The sequence below is a fragment of the Monodon monoceros genome, unplaced genomic scaffold, assembly GCF_005190385.1.
Source record: "Monodon monoceros isolate NGI ecotype Baffin Bay Population unplaced genomic scaffold, NGI_Narwhal_1 Super_Scaffold_12, whole genome shotgun sequence".
Classification (NCBI taxonomy): domain Eukaryota; kingdom Metazoa; phylum Chordata; class Mammalia; order Artiodactyla; family Monodontidae; genus Monodon; species Monodon monoceros.
The window spans coordinates 159,170,653-159,189,456 of NW_021703768.1; the positions used below are offsets into that span (position 1 = coordinate 159,170,653).

The 18,804-nt window shown below is 54.3% G+C and overlaps 1 protein-coding gene across 1 annotated transcript; it reads left to right on the forward strand.

Moving 5' to 3' along the window:
* Positions 1–1,142: 1,142 nt before the first annotated feature.
* On the forward strand, positions 1,143–17,852 carry TNFAIP8L1 (TNF alpha induced protein 8 like 1). Its single transcript, XM_029218117.1, has 2 exons — positions 1,143–1,244; positions 15,963–17,852. Exon 2 carries the CDS (start codon positions 15,968–15,970, stop codon positions 16,526–16,528), a length of 561 nt encoding a protein of 186 aa, XP_029073950.1. The 5' UTR covers positions 1,143–1,244; positions 15,963–15,967; the 3' UTR covers positions 16,529–17,852.
* The last annotated feature ends 952 nt before the right edge of the window (positions 17,853–18,804 follow it).

Genomic DNA, 18,804 nt, shown 5'->3' on the forward strand with positions numbered 1-18,804 from the left:
GCCCCGGATGAGAAACCCTGAACTCAGGAGAGGGTAGTACCTGGCTGTGGATGGGAGGAGGTGGGACAAACATTCCTGGGTTTGAATCCTGGCCCTGCCACTTGTGCCTGCATGTCCTCAGGCAAGTCACTTCCACTCTCTGGGCCTCAGTACCCTGTCCAAAAAGAAAAAGGGGGGGATGAGATAAAGAGACATTTCATTTATTTTTGCCTCATGAGGTCTGTGCCAGGGTTCTGTATCCCCCATATGCAGGGCAGGACTCGACATACATTGGTTGTCCAGACTGCTCTGGCCCCCCTGGTCCTACAGCCGCAACTGGGACCCAGGGTTGGGGATGCAGGGAGGAAATGGAGCAGCAGGGGAGCTGGGAGCTGCTACTGGGCCCGGTTCCCAGGACTCACAGCTGCATCCTCCGGGAGCCCCAGCTGTCCCCACTGCCCCACCCGCTAGCGGCCTGGAGGCTCTTGCGTATCTCGCTGGCTTATTCCCACGGACACCGAGGCTGGATCTGGGAAGTCCCCTGGTGGGGTCTCCAGGGTCCGTCCACGTAGCAACTGCCACAAACCTCACCCGCAACCCGGAAAGATTTATCTTCAACCTTGGGTCAGATTCAGCCCGTCCGGGAGGTATAGCAATCTACATGTTTAAGGGGCTCCCAGGTCCTTCTGCTGTAAAGTGTTCTCTGGGGCCGTACTTTAAACGGAGTCCCAGGGGTAGAAAGGGGCCTTCCCAGAGCCACGCGGTTGTTCTGTTTTTCTTTTTGGCTCTCTTTCTCTCCCCGGCCCCCATCTCTCTCTGTTTTTTGACTCTAGTTCTCCTTCCTCTCATTTCTTGGACGGGGCCCGGGGTTGGGCTCTCCCCCTGCACCCGGCCCCTTTCTTGATTCCGGAGGAATCTCCCAGAGCTGCCTGGCCCCGCCCCAGGTCCCCCCCACCCCCCACCCCGCGGAGGCCTGCTCCCATTGGACTCTTCGTACACCGCCCGCGCTGCCATTGGCTGAGCCTACGTCCTCGCCCGCCCCTACCCTCCCCCCCACCGGTCCCTGAAGGTCTTTTGCGCGCGGGCGGGGCGGGGGCGGGGCCGCTCAGAGGGGCGGGGCAGTTGGAGGGCGGGGTCGAGCTTCCTGCCCCGCCCCGCTGGATCCCAGTCCTCAGACACGAGTCTCGCGGCCACAGCAAAGACCCCTCGGAGGCGGCCGGACAGAGCCCTGACCGTCGGACCGACGACGGAGTCCCAGAGAGCAGGTGAGCTAGCGGTGCCGGGGCGCCCCCCAATCTCGGGAGCCACCTGGCCTCTCTCTCTCGCCCCCTATGTCCCTGACCCCCCTTATGTCTGTTTCCCTCTCCCTCTCCGTTTCTCCCTTTCACTCTGTCTTCCTGTCACTCTCTTGATGTGTGGGTTACGGGGAGGCATCCTGGGTCTGAACTGCCCACCCTGGCTTAGGATGGTGCTCTGGGACCAGCACCCCCTCCCCCGAACAAGAGGACTCTGATGGACTCTGCCCCCTTTCACAGTGCAGGGCACCAGGTGCCAGGGCCAGATGCCAGAGCTAGGAGGGCATTCTAGGTGGTGGGCAGCCAGGCCAAAGGCGTGGAGGTGGGAATGAGTGAGACTTCTGGCTGGTCCAGGCAGCAGAGACAGTCAGAGCCAGGCCCACCCAGACTGGCCACCTGGGAACTCCCCAGTGGCCTGAAGCCTTGGCCTCAGTTTTGCCAGCTGTGAATTGGGACCTTCGTCGCTGAGGTAACTGGCAGTTGACCTGACCCAGATCTGCATGCATCACTACCTCCTCTCTCCTGGGGGGCTCTCCTGGAGGAGGAGCAGCCCCAGCTGTAAACAGGCCTCTGAGGTTACTTCCTGAGCAGGTCTGAGCCCAGCTGGGGGAGGTGAACGCCCTGGGTGGGGGGTGCCATAGCAGGGTGAGGGCAGTTCAGCCCAGTGGTTGGGTTGGTTCAGCCAAAGCTCAGACCTTGGAATCAGACACACCTGGGTTCCCGCTCTGCCACTCATCACTGGTACCTTGAACGAGTGATTCAATTCTCCAAGCCTCAATTTCCTGTCCGAGGGTCATAACTCCCTGGGGGTGAGGGCAGCTTCCAGAATTAAATGCAGGAATGTGGGCCCTGCAAGTCTCTACCTGGCCTCCACCTCCTCCCTCTCCCCCCCTCACTCACTCTGCTCCAGCCACACAGCCTCCACATTCCACCAACACGCCAGGCACCATCCTGCCTCAGGGCCTTTGCACGGGCTGTTCCCTGTACCTCCATGACAGGTGCACAGGCGCCAACTTTAAAACATAACAAGTTGCCTAGATGGGCTGGGCCAAGGGACTGCCAGGCCAGGGCTGGGCGGCTGGGTGGCTGGGAGGGGCAGAGGAGGAGCCGGCCCAGGGACGCTGTACCTATGGAAACCGGAACAAAGAACTGTCGCCCCAGCCACGCGAACACCTGGGCTGAGCTTCTCCCACTTGGCAGGCTTGGTGGCCTGGGACGCAGGTGGTGGGTGAGTGCCCAGACCTCTTGGAGGGGGGTGAGTCAGGCGCTCACACCCCACTCTGATGGGGGGCAGGGGTCCCTAAGTGAAGAAACCAGTCAGGCAGGTGCAGATTGGAGGCTCTGTCGTATCCCCTTCTGCTGTGTGGCCTTGGGCAGGTCAGGTGCCCCCTGAGCCTCAGTTTCCTCATCTGAGGCCTGGGGAGGGGAGGGGCCTTTTGGTTGCTTGGTGATCTGATGTGATGGGTTCAGGAGGTCTCAGTGTCCCTGTCTGTCAAATGGGGCCACCAGAGGGTGCCTAGGACAAAACTCCATCTGTCGTCATGGAAACAGCCCCAGAGGCGGATGCTGAAGAAACGACACATGCTTGTTCAGGTTCAGCCCCAGGTGTTATAGACTGAGATGGGGACCTAGAGACAGGCAGGACTTGGCCCAGTTACAGAGAACTTGGGCTTTTACCCCAGAATCCCCCACATACACCCCTCCACGAAACAACTTCCCCTGGAATCCCACCACCTGAGGGATTCACAGAGGCACCTCTGGCCCAAGAGTACCTGGGATCTTCTAAGGCCCCGTCTTCCAGGCCTCACTTTTCCCTTCTGTCCAATGGGGCAGTGGAGGTTGGGGAGTGTCCACAGTGGGGGAGCCCCTTCCAGAAGGGTTCGTGCTGTGCTGCTGTGTGACCTTGGGATATCCGTTTTTCTCGGGGCCTCAGTTTCCCTGGCTGGACAATGGGGCCCTTGGACGAGATATCTGACTCTGTGCCCCTCTAGCGCTGGGAGGTCATCTATTCATTCAACAACTGGTTCTGAGCCCCTACTGTAAGCCAAGCCTGGTGCAGGGCGCCAAGGACCTGGCAATGACCAAGGCCCGTCTGGTGTCCCCACCCCCCACTCAGTTCACAGACTGGGGCTGGGAGAGATGGACATTCATCCAGAAAAGTCATTAGGGTTAGCTGTAATTGCATGAAGGAGTAGAGAGACAGACAGATTGATGGGGAAATTAGTTTAGATGGGGGAATCTGGGAGGGCCTCCTGAGGAGGTGACATTTGAGCTGAAGCTCAATGGCAAGAAAGAAATAGCCACGTGGAGACCTGGGGGAAAGAGCAATCCAGGCAGAGGGCACAGGTCGTGCAAAGGCCCTGGGGCAGCACCATGCCTGGTGTGTTGGAGGAACAGCCAGGAGACCCGTGTGGATGGAGCAGAGTGAGCGAGGGGGAGAGAGGGAGGAGGGGAGGGCAGGGAAGGAACGGGGCAAGTCGTGCAGGGTCTTGTGAGCCATGGGGAGGACTTGGGCTTTTACCTCCAGGGAGGAGGGATCCCTGAAGGGCTGTGGGCAGAAGAGGGAGAGGACCTGACTCGGGTGCTCACTGGCGCCCTCTGGCGGCTGCTATGGAGAGGACAGACTGTAGGGTGCGAGGGCAGGAGCCAGGGGACCAAGATGGAGGCTGTGGGCGGTGCGAAGTGGGTGGAACCCGGACTCATGTAGGGGCTGCATCCACATTCCTGCCAGGTGACCCTCCAGCCTCCTCCACTTGCTGTTAAAAATCTTTTACTTGGGAATTCCCTGGCGGTCCAGTGGTTAGGATTCCATGCTTTCAACTGCTGTGGGCCTGGGTTTGATCCCTGGTTGGGGAAGATCTTGCAAGGCGCGCAGCGCGGCCAAAAAAAAAAAACCTTTTACTCAGCTTGAGCCTCAGCCTGTCCTGTCTTTCTCCGTAGAGGGGTGGGATATGGTCTCCCAACATTCACTTTTGCCCACTGGTGTCCCCCACCCCCACCCCATCCCAGCTCTTTCTTCAGTGGAGATCTGACCACAGTTGAAAGTGTCCCAACTCCCACCGCAGCCTGGCAGGGAGCCAGACCCTGCCCATCCTTGGGGTGGCCCCCAAGGGCTCTGGGGAACCCGGTTTGAAAACCACTGGTATCTGCCCCCCCACCTGAGAAAAGCAGGCCCCCCCTTTTACCATATCAAAATGGGCACCGACCGTGAGGTCTGAGTGATGGTTGATAAAGGGCTGGAAGCAGTGGGTGCCCTCATGCTGGCAGAGGGTAATAGTGTGGGGGCATTTGCCACGGTGGGCGGAGATCTGGAGCCCCTGAGGCCACCCTGGGATGCTGCAGCAGGGGCTGAGGGAGGAGGCCCCGCTGAGGGGGCCCATCAATTATTGAAGCCCTTTGTTGTGACATAAAGAATTCATGTGGAGGGCGGGCTGCTCCGTGGACCAGTGGCATGCTGAAGCCAGCATCCACCCTCCCCACCCCCGCTCACGAGGGCCACTTGCTGTATTGTCAGGAATTTCACAACCCTGTTGTTAACATCACCATTATTAAAAAGGACAGACTATCAATAAAACTGGAAGAAAAAATAAATTAAAAAAAAATGACATACTATGAACTTACAGTCAAATACATTATATTTAAAACAAAAGTATGGATGGGGATTCCCTAGCAGTCCAGTGGTTAGGACTCGGCGCTTTCACTGCCGAGGGTGCAGGTTCAATCCCTGGTCTGGGAACTAAGATCCCACAAGCCACTTGGCAGGGCCAAGAAAAAAGAAAAGAAACCTCAAAGATATGGAATATTATTCAGCCATAAAAAGGAGTGAAGCCCTGGGACTTCCTTGGTGGTGCAGTGGTTAAGAATCCACCTGCCGATCCAGGGGACACGGGTTCAAGCCCTGGTCGGGGAAGATCCCACATGCCGTGGGGCAACCAAGCCCCGTGAGCCACAACTACTGAGCCCGCGCGCCTAGAGTCCGTGCTCCACAACAAAGAGAAGCCACCGCAATGAGAAGCCCGTGCACCGCAACGAAGAGTAGCCCCCGCTTGCCGCAACTAGAGAAAGCCTGCGCGCAGCAACGAAGACCCAACGCAGCCAAAAATAAAATTAATTAATAATAAAAAAAGAAAAATCCTTTAAAAAAAAAAAAACAGGAGCCCTGAGCCTTGAAAACATGACACTCAGTGAGAGAAGGCAGACACATAAGACCACATAGTGGGTGATTCTTTTTATAAGAAAAACAGGCAAATCCATAGAGGCAGAAAGTAAATCAGCGGCTGCCAGAGGGCTGGGGGAGGGGGAGGGGGAGTGACTGCTCTTGGGGAGGGGGTTTCTTTTCGGAGTGGTGAGAATGTTCCGGAATTAAATAGTTGTGATGGTTACCCAGCTCTGTGAATATATAAAAACACTGAATTGTACACTTTAAAGGGTGAATTTTATGGTATGTGACATATACTTTAGCACAACTTATAAAAAAGCAAAGGTCAAAAATCCTAATTTCTAATTATTTTACTGCACTTTGCAAGGATCTGTGCTCTTGAGGTTATTTTCGTCTAGTGTATCTGTTTGGTGGAGATGGTAAGCAGTTCTTCCCAACTTCATGTTCAAGTTGGAAGCTTGAAATTGGCCGTGGTGAGAGAATTTACACCATGGAAATTGGCAAATGCTACAAATCAGGGTTTGATATATTGTTCTGGCATCATCTAACCTGGAGGTTGGCCAACCTTTTTTTAAAATTTATTTATTTATTTATTTTTGGCTGGGTTGGGTCTTCATTGCTGCATTCAGGCTTTCTCTAGTTGCGGTGAGTGGGGGTTACTCTTCCTTGCAGTGCGTGGGCTTCTCGTTGCGGTGGCTTCTCTTGTTGTGGAGCACGGGCTCTAGGCGCGCGGGCTTCAGTAGTTGTGGCACGCAGGCATCAGTAGTTGTGGCTCGCGGGCTTTAGAGCACAGGCTCTGTAGTTGTGGCGCACAGGCTTAGCTGCTCCGTGGCATGTGGGTTCTTCCCGGACCAGGGCTCGAACCTGTGTCCCCTGCATTGGCAGGTGGATTCTTAACCACTGCGCCACCAGGGAAGTACCCAAGCTTTTTCCATAAAGGGTCAGATAGTAAATATTTTTGGCTTTGCCAGCTTTTCTGCCTCTGTTGCCTCTCTTCAAGGCTGCGTTCCAATAGGACATGAATGGGCGTGGCATGTGCCAATAAAACTTTATTTATTTACAAAAACAGGCAGCAGGCCAGAATTTGCCGCCCTTGGTCTAACTACAGGAAATGTCAATAATGAAAATTAAATTTTAAAGGGTGGCATGTCTCTAGCTGCTTCCTTGCGAATAGCACAAATGCACTGAGGGAATATTCTCTCACCATTCGAAAACTGCCATCGGATTCGGCAAAGAAGTCGCTCACTTGGCTGATAAGTGAGTGAGTAAAATCCGAATTCTCCTTGTTCGTATGAAAGAGACCATCCAGCGACATCAGTGTCAGACTGCTCTCCTTTCTCCGTAGCAAGTATAGATTGGCTACTGGTACCAGTTTGGCAAAACTCACCAAGAACACATAGTGAGCCTCGGTTGGGTGTGAAATTCACCCGTGCAAAATCCTTTCTTACGTCTGTAAGTTGCATGGGGCACATCCTTTATGTCAGGAACATTTATGGTAAACATATGTATGTACCTACATGCCTACATTTATTTTTCCTGGAAAGCTGGTGGCTAAGAATTCTCCAGCACTTAGTGAATGGGGTGGGACGCAGCATTCACGGTGCACCCGGGGGGCACTGGGGACTCTGGGAAGCAGGATCTTCTGCCCTGTGGAATCCCCATCACCCCCACACCTAGCATCCAGGACTGGGAATCTGTGGGTTGAGGGACCACCCCGGCGCACCTGTGACCTGGGTTGGATGGGGGGCCATGGGAGGAGTCTCTCCACCTGGGCCTCCCAGCTGGCGGGGCCTGGCAGAGGCCCTGAGACTGGACCATGCCTAGCATGTTGCAGGGACAGGAAGAGGGGAGATGAAGGAGGGGAGGTCATTGATGTGGGGAGCGGGAAGGTTGGCCCTGCTCCAGAGTTTGGGGACAGAAGGGATTGGGAGGAACGAGGTCCACTGGGGCCAGTGCCGTCCACTGCCGTGTGCCCTTCCCCTTGGGGGAGGCTCACATTCAGTCCTGCTTCCACCCCACCCTCCCTCCAAGCCCACCTTTGCCTGTGTGGGGAAAGGATGCTGTCAAGTCTAGAGCAACCCGAGGCTCCACCATCTGTGGCCAGTTTGGGAGCTGAAGTGTCCAATATGGGGACAGGAACAAAGGTCAGAGTCAAAAAGACAAAGTGGGGTTGGCAGAGGGTGAAAGTCTGAGCGTGGACAGAGGGCTGAGGTTCCAGAAAGAATGTGGGGTGCAGGGCAGCAATCAGCAGAGACAGGGACTCAGTGACTAGACACCCATTTCACAGATGGGAAAGTGCCTCCAGGGGCTGGGGCTTGTCTGAGGTCATGGAGGGGAGACCTCAGAGCTGTGGGAGGGCCTGGACAGTGGCCTCCTCGGGGGCTGTGGACCAGCCTCCGGTCTCCTCCCTGGCACTGTCCTGCCCCAGGGCCTTTGCACCAGCCATTCCCTCTGCCTGGCTCACCCTCCCCCAGACCCTGTCCTTCCAGTCCCAGCTCCAGGGGCTCCACCTTGGAGGGGCCCTCCTGACCACCCAGCCTAGGTCACCTGCCGTCCCTGGCTGTCACTGCCCCCCATCCCCGGGCCTTATCTGTCCCTGAAATTATCCTGTTTATTTCCACATTCACTGCTTCCTGGTGCCTCCCCCTTCCATCAGGGGCAACACCTCTTAGGGGGCCGTTTTGGAAATTCAGAGGGCATTTTTTCCCCCTCCCACTTATGATAACAACAGGATATGCTAGCATTTGGGGGGCAGGGACCAAGGCACTAGGCGTCTGGCCATGCTCAGGGCAGCCCCTGGCCCTCACAACGTCCTAATGTCCTGCCAGAAACCGATGACTAGGGGTTTCAATATTCAGTGAATTTTCCTGAAATGCAACTCCTGGGTAAATCAAGGGAAGATGGAGCTCTTTTTTGATAGAAATTTGTAGCTACGTGTTCCCTGCGATGCCCTGTATGGGGCAAACCTCTGACAGATGCACTCCATCATTGAGTGCAGTGGGCCTGAGCTTTTAAGGAGGAAAAAAATTTTTTAATACTTCTTTGTGTATTTATTTGGGTGCACCAGGTCTTAGTTGAGGCCCACGGGCTCTTCATTGCTGCATGTGGGATCTTTAGTTGCAGTATGTGGGATCTAGTTCCCTGGCCAGGGATCGAACCTGGGCCCCCTGCATTGGGAGTGCGGAGTCCCAACCACTGGACCACTGGGGAAGTCCCAGGAAAATTCTTTTTTAATCAAACATGTATTGAGCATGTACCATGTGCCTGGCTAGGTGGAAGTGATTTGCAAATCTCCACTTGTGTAATACTTTTCTTTTTTTTTAAATTAATTAATTAATTTATTTATTTTTGGCTGCATTGTGTCTTTGTTGCTGCGTGCGGGCTTTCTCTAGTTTTGGCGAGTGGGGGCTTCTCATTGTGGAGCACAGGCTCTAGGTCCATGGGCTTCAGTAGTTGTGGCTCACGGGCTCAGTAGTTGTGGCACATGGGCTTAGTTGCTCCGCAGCATGTGGGATCTTCCCGGACCAGGGCTGAACCCATGTCCCCTGCATTGGCAGGCAGATTCATAGCCGCTGCGCCACCAGGGAAGTCCCTGTAATCCTTTTATTTCTGTTTGTATTACTGCTTGGGCCAAATCGTGATTTTTAAATTTTTTTTTTTTTTTTTTGGCCGTGCTGCGCAGCATGTGGGATCTTAGTTCCCCGACCAGGGATCCAACCCGCACCCCCTGCAGTGGAAGCGGGGAGTCTTCACCAGTGGACTGTCAGGGAAGTCCCAATTTATTTAACGTTTTTAAAATGAGGCATAGGGCTTCCCTGGTGGCGCAGTGGTTGAGAGTCCGCCTGCCGATGCAGGGGACACGGGTTCATGCCCCGGTCCGGGAAGATCCCGCATGCCGCGGAGTGGCTGGGCCCGTGAGCCATGGCCACTGAGCCTGCGCGTCTGGAGCCTGTGCTCCGCAACGGGAGAGGCCACAACAGTGAGGGCCAGCGTACCGCAAAAAAAAAAAAAAATGAGGCATAAAATAGAGAGTAAGGGACACAAAGGTATAAACTATATACACTTGATATATATATATATAGTAAGTGTTCAGCTTGATGACATAGAATTCACATACTGTAAAATTCACTATTTTAAAGTGCTCACATTCCAGAACATTCTGCCACCCCCAAAAGAAATCCCATCCCATTAGCAGCCACTGTCCATTCTCTGCTCCCCAGCCCCTGGAAACCACTAATTCACTTTCTGTCTGTGTGAATTTGCCTGTTCTGGACGGTTCCCATCAATGGAATCACACACAGTGGATCCTTCTGTGTCTGGCTTCTCTCACTGAGCACTGTGTTCTCAAGATCCATCCACGTTGTAGTGAGTGTCGGTGCTTCACTCATTTTTATGATGGAATAACATCCCAGTGTGTGGATGGGCCACAATTCGTTTGTCCATTTATCTGTTGGTGGGCACTTGGGTTGTTTCCACTTTTTGGTTATTACGAATCATGCTGCTATACCCATGTGTGTATACGTTTTTATGTGTACGTATGTTTTCATCTCTTTGGGGTAGGTACTTAGGAGTATAACTGCTGGGTCATGTGGTAACTCTGTGAGGAACTGCCAAAAACCTGTTTTCCACGGCGGCTGCACCGTTTTCTATTCCTACCAGCCGTGGATGAGGGGCTCCAGTTTCTCCCATCCTTGCCAGCCCTTTTGTCTGTCTTTTTGAAACGGCCATCCTAGTGGGGGTGAGGTGATGCATCATGATGATTTTGACTTGTTTTCCTAGTAGCCAGTGATGTTGAGCATCTTTTCACTTGCTTATTGGCCATTTACATATCTTCCTTGGAGAAATGTTAGATTTTTTAAAAATCAAGATATAACTCACATACCATAAAAGTTACCCTTTGAAAGTTTACAGTTTTCTGGGTTTTAGTGTATTCACATTTCTTTGTAACCATCCAGCTCGATGACTTTTTACACTGTGTAGACCCAGATGGAGACACAGAACATGAAACATTCAGGGGACTTCCCTGGTGGTCCAGTGGTTAAGAATCTGTGCTTCCACTGACAGGGGGCGTGGGTTTGAAAAACAATTTTTTTTTAATTAAAAAATTAGGGACTTCCCTGGTGGTTCAGTGCCGATCCTTGGTCAGGGAGCTAAGATCCCACATGCCTTGCGGCCAAAAAACCAAAACAGAAGCAATACTGTAACAAATTTAATAAAGACTTTAAAAATGGTTCACATCAAAAAAAAAATCTTTAAAAAAATTTTAAAAATTAAAAAAAAAATAAAAAATTCCAGAGCTCCTCCCTGTACAATCCCCCTCACCTTTATCACCACATATTAATTTTATTTATTTATTTATTTATTTATTTATTTATTTGTTTGTTTGTTTGTTTTGCGGTACGCGGGCCTCTCACTGTTGTGGCCTCTTCCGTTGCGGAGCACAGGCTCCGGATGCCCAGGCTCAGTGGCCATGGCTCACGGGCCCAGCCGCTCCGCGGCATGTGGGATCTTCCCGGACCGGGGCACGAACCCGTGTCCCCTGCATCGGCAGGCGGACTCTCAACCACTGCGCCACCAGGGAAGCCCTAATTTTATTTTTATACCAGCGGATGGAGACAGACGGTACTGCCTGTGGATTCCATTTCAGGGAAATGGGGGCACCCAAATTCTTTTGTAATAAGGAGGTGGCATGGTGTCTAGAATGCTGGGGTCCCTTGGAAGGCAGGGATGGGATCTCTCTTGGTCACTGCTATGTCCCCAGTGCCTGGGACACAACTGGTGCTCCATAAGTGCTCACTGAGCCACTGAATGAGTGTTCCAGCCGAGCCCTTGAAGCTTTATTGGGCTTTCCTGGCTGTGACGATAGTGGGGTGATCTGGCATTTGGTGGGCAGGGGCCAGGGACACTGGCCGTCTGAGCCCCTCCGCTGTCCCTGGGAAGGGCCTGCCCCAGAAAGCCTGCCCTGGTGCAGCCAGGCCCCTCCTGGCTTGTCTGCCCTTGGACTTGGATGAGCGCAGCTGGCAGGAAGGAAGGCTGGGGTTTATTTTGGTCCCCAGCATGCTCCCCCGGGAGAGCAGTCATCTCCCTGTCTGGCTGCTTGGATGGAGGCGTTTCTGGTAGAACAATGGGTCAGCGGCGGGGGGGTGGGAGTGGGGACCGCTGACCCATTGCAGCTGGGCTGGTCCAGGTGTCACAGGTCTGGGGACTGCCCCAAGGGGAGTAGGGGCAAGGAGTGTGGAGGCCAAGAGGGAAGGCTGCAGCTGCCCCCGCCCCCCGCCCCTTTTCCTCTGTGCTTGGCAGGGTGGGTGTGGGGCAGTACTGCTGCTGAGGGCCCAGGCTCTTCCTGAAGCTGGTAAACAGGACAGGCTTACCCTATGAACCAACACGCTCGACCTCAGGACTTGCAGAGGGGAAGGTCAAGGCCCAGAGAGAGGCAGAACCCTGCCTGGGGTCACACAGCAACCAAATAGGCAGAAAGACCTGGGCACCAGAGTCCTTGGGATCCAGGGAAAGGCCTTCTCCTCTCTGAGTCTCAATTTGTCCATCTGTAAACTGGGGAGCTGGACCCAGGGAGTTGGGAGTTCCCCCCCTGGGTTCCAATGTTTGCAGACATCCTTTCCCTCATACATTCAACAAACACTTACTGGGTGTCTGCTGGGTACCAGGCCCTGGGTTAGGGTTAGGAGACATGGCGTGAACAAGAAAGATGCAGGGGAATTCCCTGGCAGTCCAGTGGTCAGCGCTCTGTGCTTCCACTGCAGGGGCCAGAGGTTTGATCCCTGGTTGGGGAACTAAGATCCTGCATGACCTGCGACGCGGCCAAAAAAAAAAAAAAAAGATGCAGCCCCTACCCACGCTGTCAGGCCAGGGAGATGGACACCGAAACCAAGGTACACGGGGCCGTGATGGAGGATGCCCCGGGCACCATGGGAGCCAAGGGGGCACCTGGCCCAGCCTGGGGCATCCAGAAGTCTTCCAGGAGGAGGTGACAGTAACTCTGAGACTTGAATGAGTTTATGGGATGAGTGATGGGTGAGGGAGGGGTCTAGGTAGAGGGAATGGAATAGAACGTTCTAGAGAAACAGAGGTGAGAGGGCATCCTGGAAGCATAGTTATTCCTTGCTGCTGCTCTTTTTTTTCCAGAGAACATCACAGAGAAATAGGTCTCTGCATTCAGGGAGCTGAATGGCATAGAACTTGAAGGTCAGAAGTCCAGGCAGTGGCGTCCAGCCTCTTGCCCGGGGAAAGCTCACAGCCCGGGGGACACTCAGGTTGGTCACAAGCTTCTGCCCTAGGATGGAGGTAGTTCTCCCTCCTTACAGCCACCATCCTCCATTTTACTGATGGGGAAACTGAGGCACGGGGCAGTTATATTGCTTGACCAAGAGGTTAGAGCCAGGAGCAGGCCCTAAATTTCGGGGCTGGTTTTGTCATGGGGGACAGCCCCACAAGACTCAGGGCAACTCGCAGGAGTCAGCTGGGGAAAGCAGAGAGCGTAGGGGTGCAGAGGTGGTGGGGGCAGGCAGTCCCTGTGTTGCTGTGTGGCCTTGGGGAAATGGCTCAGCCTCTCTGAGCTTGTGTAATTTCTTATGCGACCCGGCAACCAGCCGAATACAACACCAGGCTGAAGTGATGAAATGGGCACATGCCGCTGCTCAGGGCCTGCCACGCGGTGCTGAGTCACCCGCACCCCTGCTCTGCCCCAGCCTTTGTACAGGGTCTGGGGCTGCTGTGGGAGCAGGGAAGACTGGGTCATTCATCTCCAGGCCTGTCCCGACCTCTGTGGGCAGGGAGAGGGCGGCCGAGGCTTGGGACTTCTCCCGGGGTCTGAGCTCACACACAGATGGGCTTTGTCGGGGTTCCTGTGGCTGAGTGGGCACCCACGTGGCATTCCTGGTCTGGCTGGCCTGAGGCTGGGGTCGGGGTGGATTCCCACCAGAGCCTGGGGCAGCAGTGGGTCAGGGCTGGGGGTGGGTCTCAGGCTCCCTCATTCATTTGGAAGATGTTTCCGGAGCCTCCAAAAACACAGCGGTTAAGGAATCAGGCCCATTACCTCCCCCGTGGCCTGCGGTGAGGCAGACCACGGAAGAAGCAAAGCCAGCGGGGCAGAGCAGTGATGAGGGATGCCTGGGGTGCTCTGTGGCTCAGAGGAGGTGCCTCACTGTCAGTTTGGCTGTTCGGGGGTGGCTTCCTAGAGGAGGTGGTGTCCAGGCTGAGCTGAGGGATGAACCTGCGAGGGTGAGAGGCAGGGGCTTAGGGGCCAGGGCTTTTGGGGGATGTATATGCGTCCACCAGAGAAGAGGCAGGGTTTTGGGGGCCAAGGTGTTGGGGGATGTATAGGAGCTCACCAGGGAAGATGCAGGGGCTGGAATGAGGTGTGGGCTTTGGTCCTGAGAGCCATGAGGAGCTGCCAGCTGGTTCTTACAAGGAAAGGGCTAAGCCCAGATGTGCAATGTAGGAAGAATTCTGGCGCTGCAGGAAGGAGGTGGTTGGAAGGGGAGCCTCCAGAGCCCGGGGGATCTGGAAGACTGCCATGCAGGAAGGACAAAAGGAGTCAGACATAAGGGATAGACAGAGGTCCAGGCTTCTGCGGTTGGAGGCCTGGTCACTGTTCCCAGAGAGCCAGCCTGCCATTCACCTTGGCCACCTCCCTGGCCCTTTCCTGGGCGGAAGCTGATGCAAGTCAATATTTCTGTATCAGAGGAATCAGCAGAGTGATGCGTTTCCAGAAACCCCACAAATGGCCCTGGGGAACCCCCACCCAGGTCACTGCCCCCCTGACTCATTCAGGGCCTGACTAAGGTCTCAGGATGTCCGTTGTAAACTCAAGGGGGTGAGGAGGACAGGAGGATTGGTACCTAGGCTTCTCCACCCTGAACAGCCCAGGGGCTGGGCTGGGACCCTGTCTCATGGAGCTGCAGGAAGAGGGGAATGATAAGCTGGACCCCCACCCCCCAGTGATAACTCACCTTGAGCCCCTTCTCAACTCAGAGCAAGGATACAGTGGGTTTGCAGGGCTGGTACCAGGGACCACAAGTAGTAGGATTCAGAAGGCCCTGCCCATTAATTTCCAAAATATACAAACAGCTCATACAACTCAATAACCAAAAAGCAACCCAATCAAAACATGGGCAGGAGACTAAATAGACATTTCTCCAAAGAAAACACAGAGATGGCCAACAGGTAACATGAAAAGATGCTCCTCATTGCTAATTATTAGAGAAACGCAAATCAAAGCTACAATGAGGTATCACCTCACACTGGTCAGAGTGGCCGTCATTAAAAAGTCTACAAGTAACAAATGCTGGAGAGGGTGTGGAGAAAAGAGAACCCTCCTACACTATTAGTGGGAATGTAAATTGTTGCAGCCACTATGGAGAACAGTATAGAGCTTCCTCAAAAACTAAAAATAGTGTTGCCATATGATCTAGCAATCCCACTCCTGGGCATATATCCAGACAAAACTCTCATTCGAAAAGATACATGCACCCCAATGTTCACAGCAGCACTATTCACAATAGCCAAGATATAGAAACAACCTAAATGTCCATCGACAGATGAATGGATAAATAAGATGTGGTACACATACACAATGGAATAGTACTCAGCCATGAAAAAGAATGAAATAATGCCATTTGCAGCAACATGGATGGACCTAGAGATTCTCATACTAAGGGGAGTAAGTCAAAAAGAAAGACAAATACCATATGATAAAACCTATATGTGGAATCTAAAATAGGACACAAATGAAGTTATCTACCAAACAGAAACAGACACACAGACATAGAGAACAGACTTGTGTTTGCCAAGGGGGAGGGTGGGTAGGGGAAGGAAGGATTGGGAGTTTGGGATTAGCAGATGCAAATGTGTATATACAGAATGGACAAACAACAAGGTCCTACGGTATAGCACAGGGAACTAGATTCAGTATCCTGTAATAAACCATAACAGAAGGCCCTGCCCAGATTTCAACATTACACATTAATTCCTTTGACTTTTTTTAGAAACAAATTCCCTTAGGGTCCCTTGGGTCATCATCTCTTCAGTGTGAATGCTATTTTTTAAACGAGCTTTTCCTAAAAATAGATTTTGCTATTTTTTTCCACAAGTTTCTGCCGTTCTGTGTTCCTGCTACTTGGAATTTCCCTCCTCTAGGCCTTGGAGCATGGGGATCTTCCCGCCTGGGATGCCCTCCCCATTTTCTCACCTGTCTCTTCCTCCAGGAGGTCAGCCTCGGCCCTCTTGATCTGCTGGGGTTCCTGTGCTATGTGGGCTCTTGCAGCTTCCCGGATGGTAGCACTTGCTGTGTTCCCGGGGGCTCGCTGGTCGGCTCTGTACACCCAGTGCTGGCACACACAGTAGGTCTGTGGAATGGGCACGCAGGCTCCCCTGGAGATAGGCTGGTGGCGTGTGCCCATTTCCCGGATTGGGAAGACGGTGGTCGCCAACGTTAGCGGCCCGCCCAGGCAAGCCCCTGGCAGCCGGGCCGTGCGGGCTGACGGCGGGTCTGTGTCCCCACCCCCGCGCAGGGCGGATGGACACCTTCAGCACCAAGAGCCTGGCCCTCCAGGCCCAGAAGAAGCTCCTGAGCAAGATGGCATCCAGGGCGGTGGCGGCCGCGTTCATCGACGACACCAGCAGCGAGGTGCTGGACGAGCTGTACCGCGCCACCAAGGAGTTCACCCGCAGCCGCAAGGAGGCCCAGAAGGTGGTCAAGAACCTGGTCAAAGTGGCCGTGAAGCTGGGTGTCCTGCTGCGCAGCGGGCAGCTGGGCGGCGAGGAGCTGGCGCGGCTGCAGCGCTTCCGGCAGCAGGCCCGCCGCCTGGCCATGACCGCCGTCAGCTTCCACCAGGTGGACTTCACCTTCGACCGGCGCGTCCTGGCCGCCGCCCTGCTGGAGTGCCGGGACCTGCTGCACCAGGCGGCGGGCGCGCACCTGACCGCCAAGTCCCACGGCCGCATCAACCACGTGTTCGGCCACTTGGCTGACTGCGACTTCCTCGCCGCGCTCTACGGCCCGGCTGAGCCCTACCGCTCCCACCTGCGCAGGATCTGCGAAGGTCTCACCCGGCTGCTGGACGAGGAGAGCATATGACCTCCGACCTGACCTCCGACCTCCTCGTTCCGGCTTCCCGCTGGGGGCGGGGCTTGCGGGGGGGTTTTTTAACCTCTTTTCTCCCAGTCTGACTCTGGCCAAAATCTCCCCGCCCAACACACACACACACACACGCACACACTCGCGCGCGCACACACACACACGCGCGCGCGCGCCCGCCTCTGCAGCTCTAAGGACCCAGGTCACCTCTCCTCCTCCGGCCCAGTCTCCGTGGGGAGAGGAACTCAGCGTGGAGCCCGGCACGGCCTGCCTGCGCCAGCTGCCTCCCGGGGCACCTGGAGACCACTGCCTGCTCCGGCGCACCGTCTGCACAATAACCCTTGAGCCACCGGTCTGAACCCCTCAGATCACTTGGTGTCTCTGACAGCTGGCGGCTTCCCACTTCATAATGTTGCCTGGGCTTTTGCATTCCTGCAGAGAGGATCATGGGGAACCAGGAGAAAGGGAGTGTTACACAGTGAGCTGTTCCCCCGCCCCAAGTTCCTCGAAGTCCCAAGCCCCAGGGCCTCTGAATATGACCTTATTTAGAAATAGGGTGATTGCAGATGTAATTAGTTGAGTTCATACTGGAGCGGGGGTGGCTAATCCACTCTGAGTGGTGTGCTTATGAGAAGGGGACATTTGGACACAGACTCAGAGGACAATGCTATATGAAGGTGGTGGTAGAGACTGGGGGGATGTGTCTGAACGACAAGGAACACCAAGGACTGCCAGCCACCCCCAGAAGCTGGGAGAGAGCCTGGAACAGCCCTCAGAGGGAACCAGCCCCGCTGACCCCTTGATCTCAGGCCTCCAGAGGTGAGAGCAAACAAGCTTCTGTTGTTTCAGCCTCCCAGGCTGGGGTACTTTGTTCCGCAGACCAGGAAATGGGCCCTGGGAGCCACGCGAGGGCCGCGGTGGGTGCAGGTGTGTCAGTGAGGACGCCTCCTCCGTCTGGTTGGCATCGTGGCCCAGACTCCCACATGGGAGAGGAACGGAGTGTGCCCCCCATGCAGGGTGTCAGGGGAAAGCTGTCTGAGATGCGTGCATGTTTTTAAATGATGATTTCATATTTGGAAAGCAAACAATTGTTTTTATAAGACAGGCCTCAGAAACAAAGCTCAACAACTCTTGGCTTTGGCAACGCTGGTGCGGCGATTCTTAACTTGGGGCGTTGGGGTGTGGGAGCGTTATTTGTGATTTGTCAGAAGTGGGCATGGGTTTTAAAAGAATGTGAAACCCGGCTGCAGGTCTGGCCATGTCAGGGCCGGGAAGGTTATTTTGGGCACTCAGTGGGGAGGGGGGGAACGATGTCTATTTTTGCAGAACCTGGTTTAGGGCAAAGACTGCAAACAGGAGGCCTGCAGGCCTTATTAGGCAAGAAGATGGGTTTGCTTAGCCCCATCCTCTGTTTGAGACATTTGGAATTAGTTGCCAACACTTAAAACCAAGGAAATAGCACGTCCCGATCTTGATCTTGTCGGTTCTCTAGAAAACGCGCCCGCACTGCCCAATGGTGAAGCTGCATTGAGGTTGCCCGTCTTTGTTTTGCCACAGTCCCCACCACTCCCTTTTGCCTCTCCACGGCATGAGGGGCTGGCTGATAGATTAGGACCCCAGATTCAGGGCAGCGTTTCTCTGTTTGGTTTCTGCTGCTCTGAAAAAGTCAAAGGCTTTCACTCAGGAGCCAGCTGTTCCTACCTCTGCCCTCCACTTCCAAGGCAAACTTTCCCTCTTATCTTGGGTCAAAAGACATCTTCAAATGAACAGTCGTGCATTTTGATTACGCTGAGAAGCCCCACACGAAATCCTTTGCCCTCTGCTCTGCAGGCATATATCCATGTGATAAGGCTTTGTACCTGTCTGGACTCTTTTCATACACTTGAGATTTAATTTTAAAAAACCAAAGAGCGCTACAAAACTCTGTAAATAAAAGCATCTGACAGTTTGCTCTCACCCACCTAGGGTTTTTGCGTTTTGAATCAAGGTTGCACATAAACGTCACACACCCGCAGCCTGTTGGCAGGTTTGATTCCCGCTGCGTTGGATGACAGACTAGCAGACTAGCAGAGGTGGCAGAGCTTGGCTTCTGCAGCCCAGACAGGGCTCAGTCCAGCTCCTCATAATGACCAAAGGTCCTGGGGCCGGGTGGCTTCGCTCACCAGAAAGCTCCATAAAGGCACACGCACACATCACATGGAGTAAAGGGGAAGCTTCTCTGTGTCCAGAGGTGCCCTGCTGTGTCCCAGCACATTGCACCTACCGCTCTGCATCCC

What these genes read in the sequence shown, in the direction of transcription:
- TNFAIP8L1 (XM_029218117.1), top strand. Translation starts at nt 15,968, where the DNA reads ATGGACACCTTCAGCACCAAGAGCCTGGCCCTCCAGGCCCAGAAGAAG.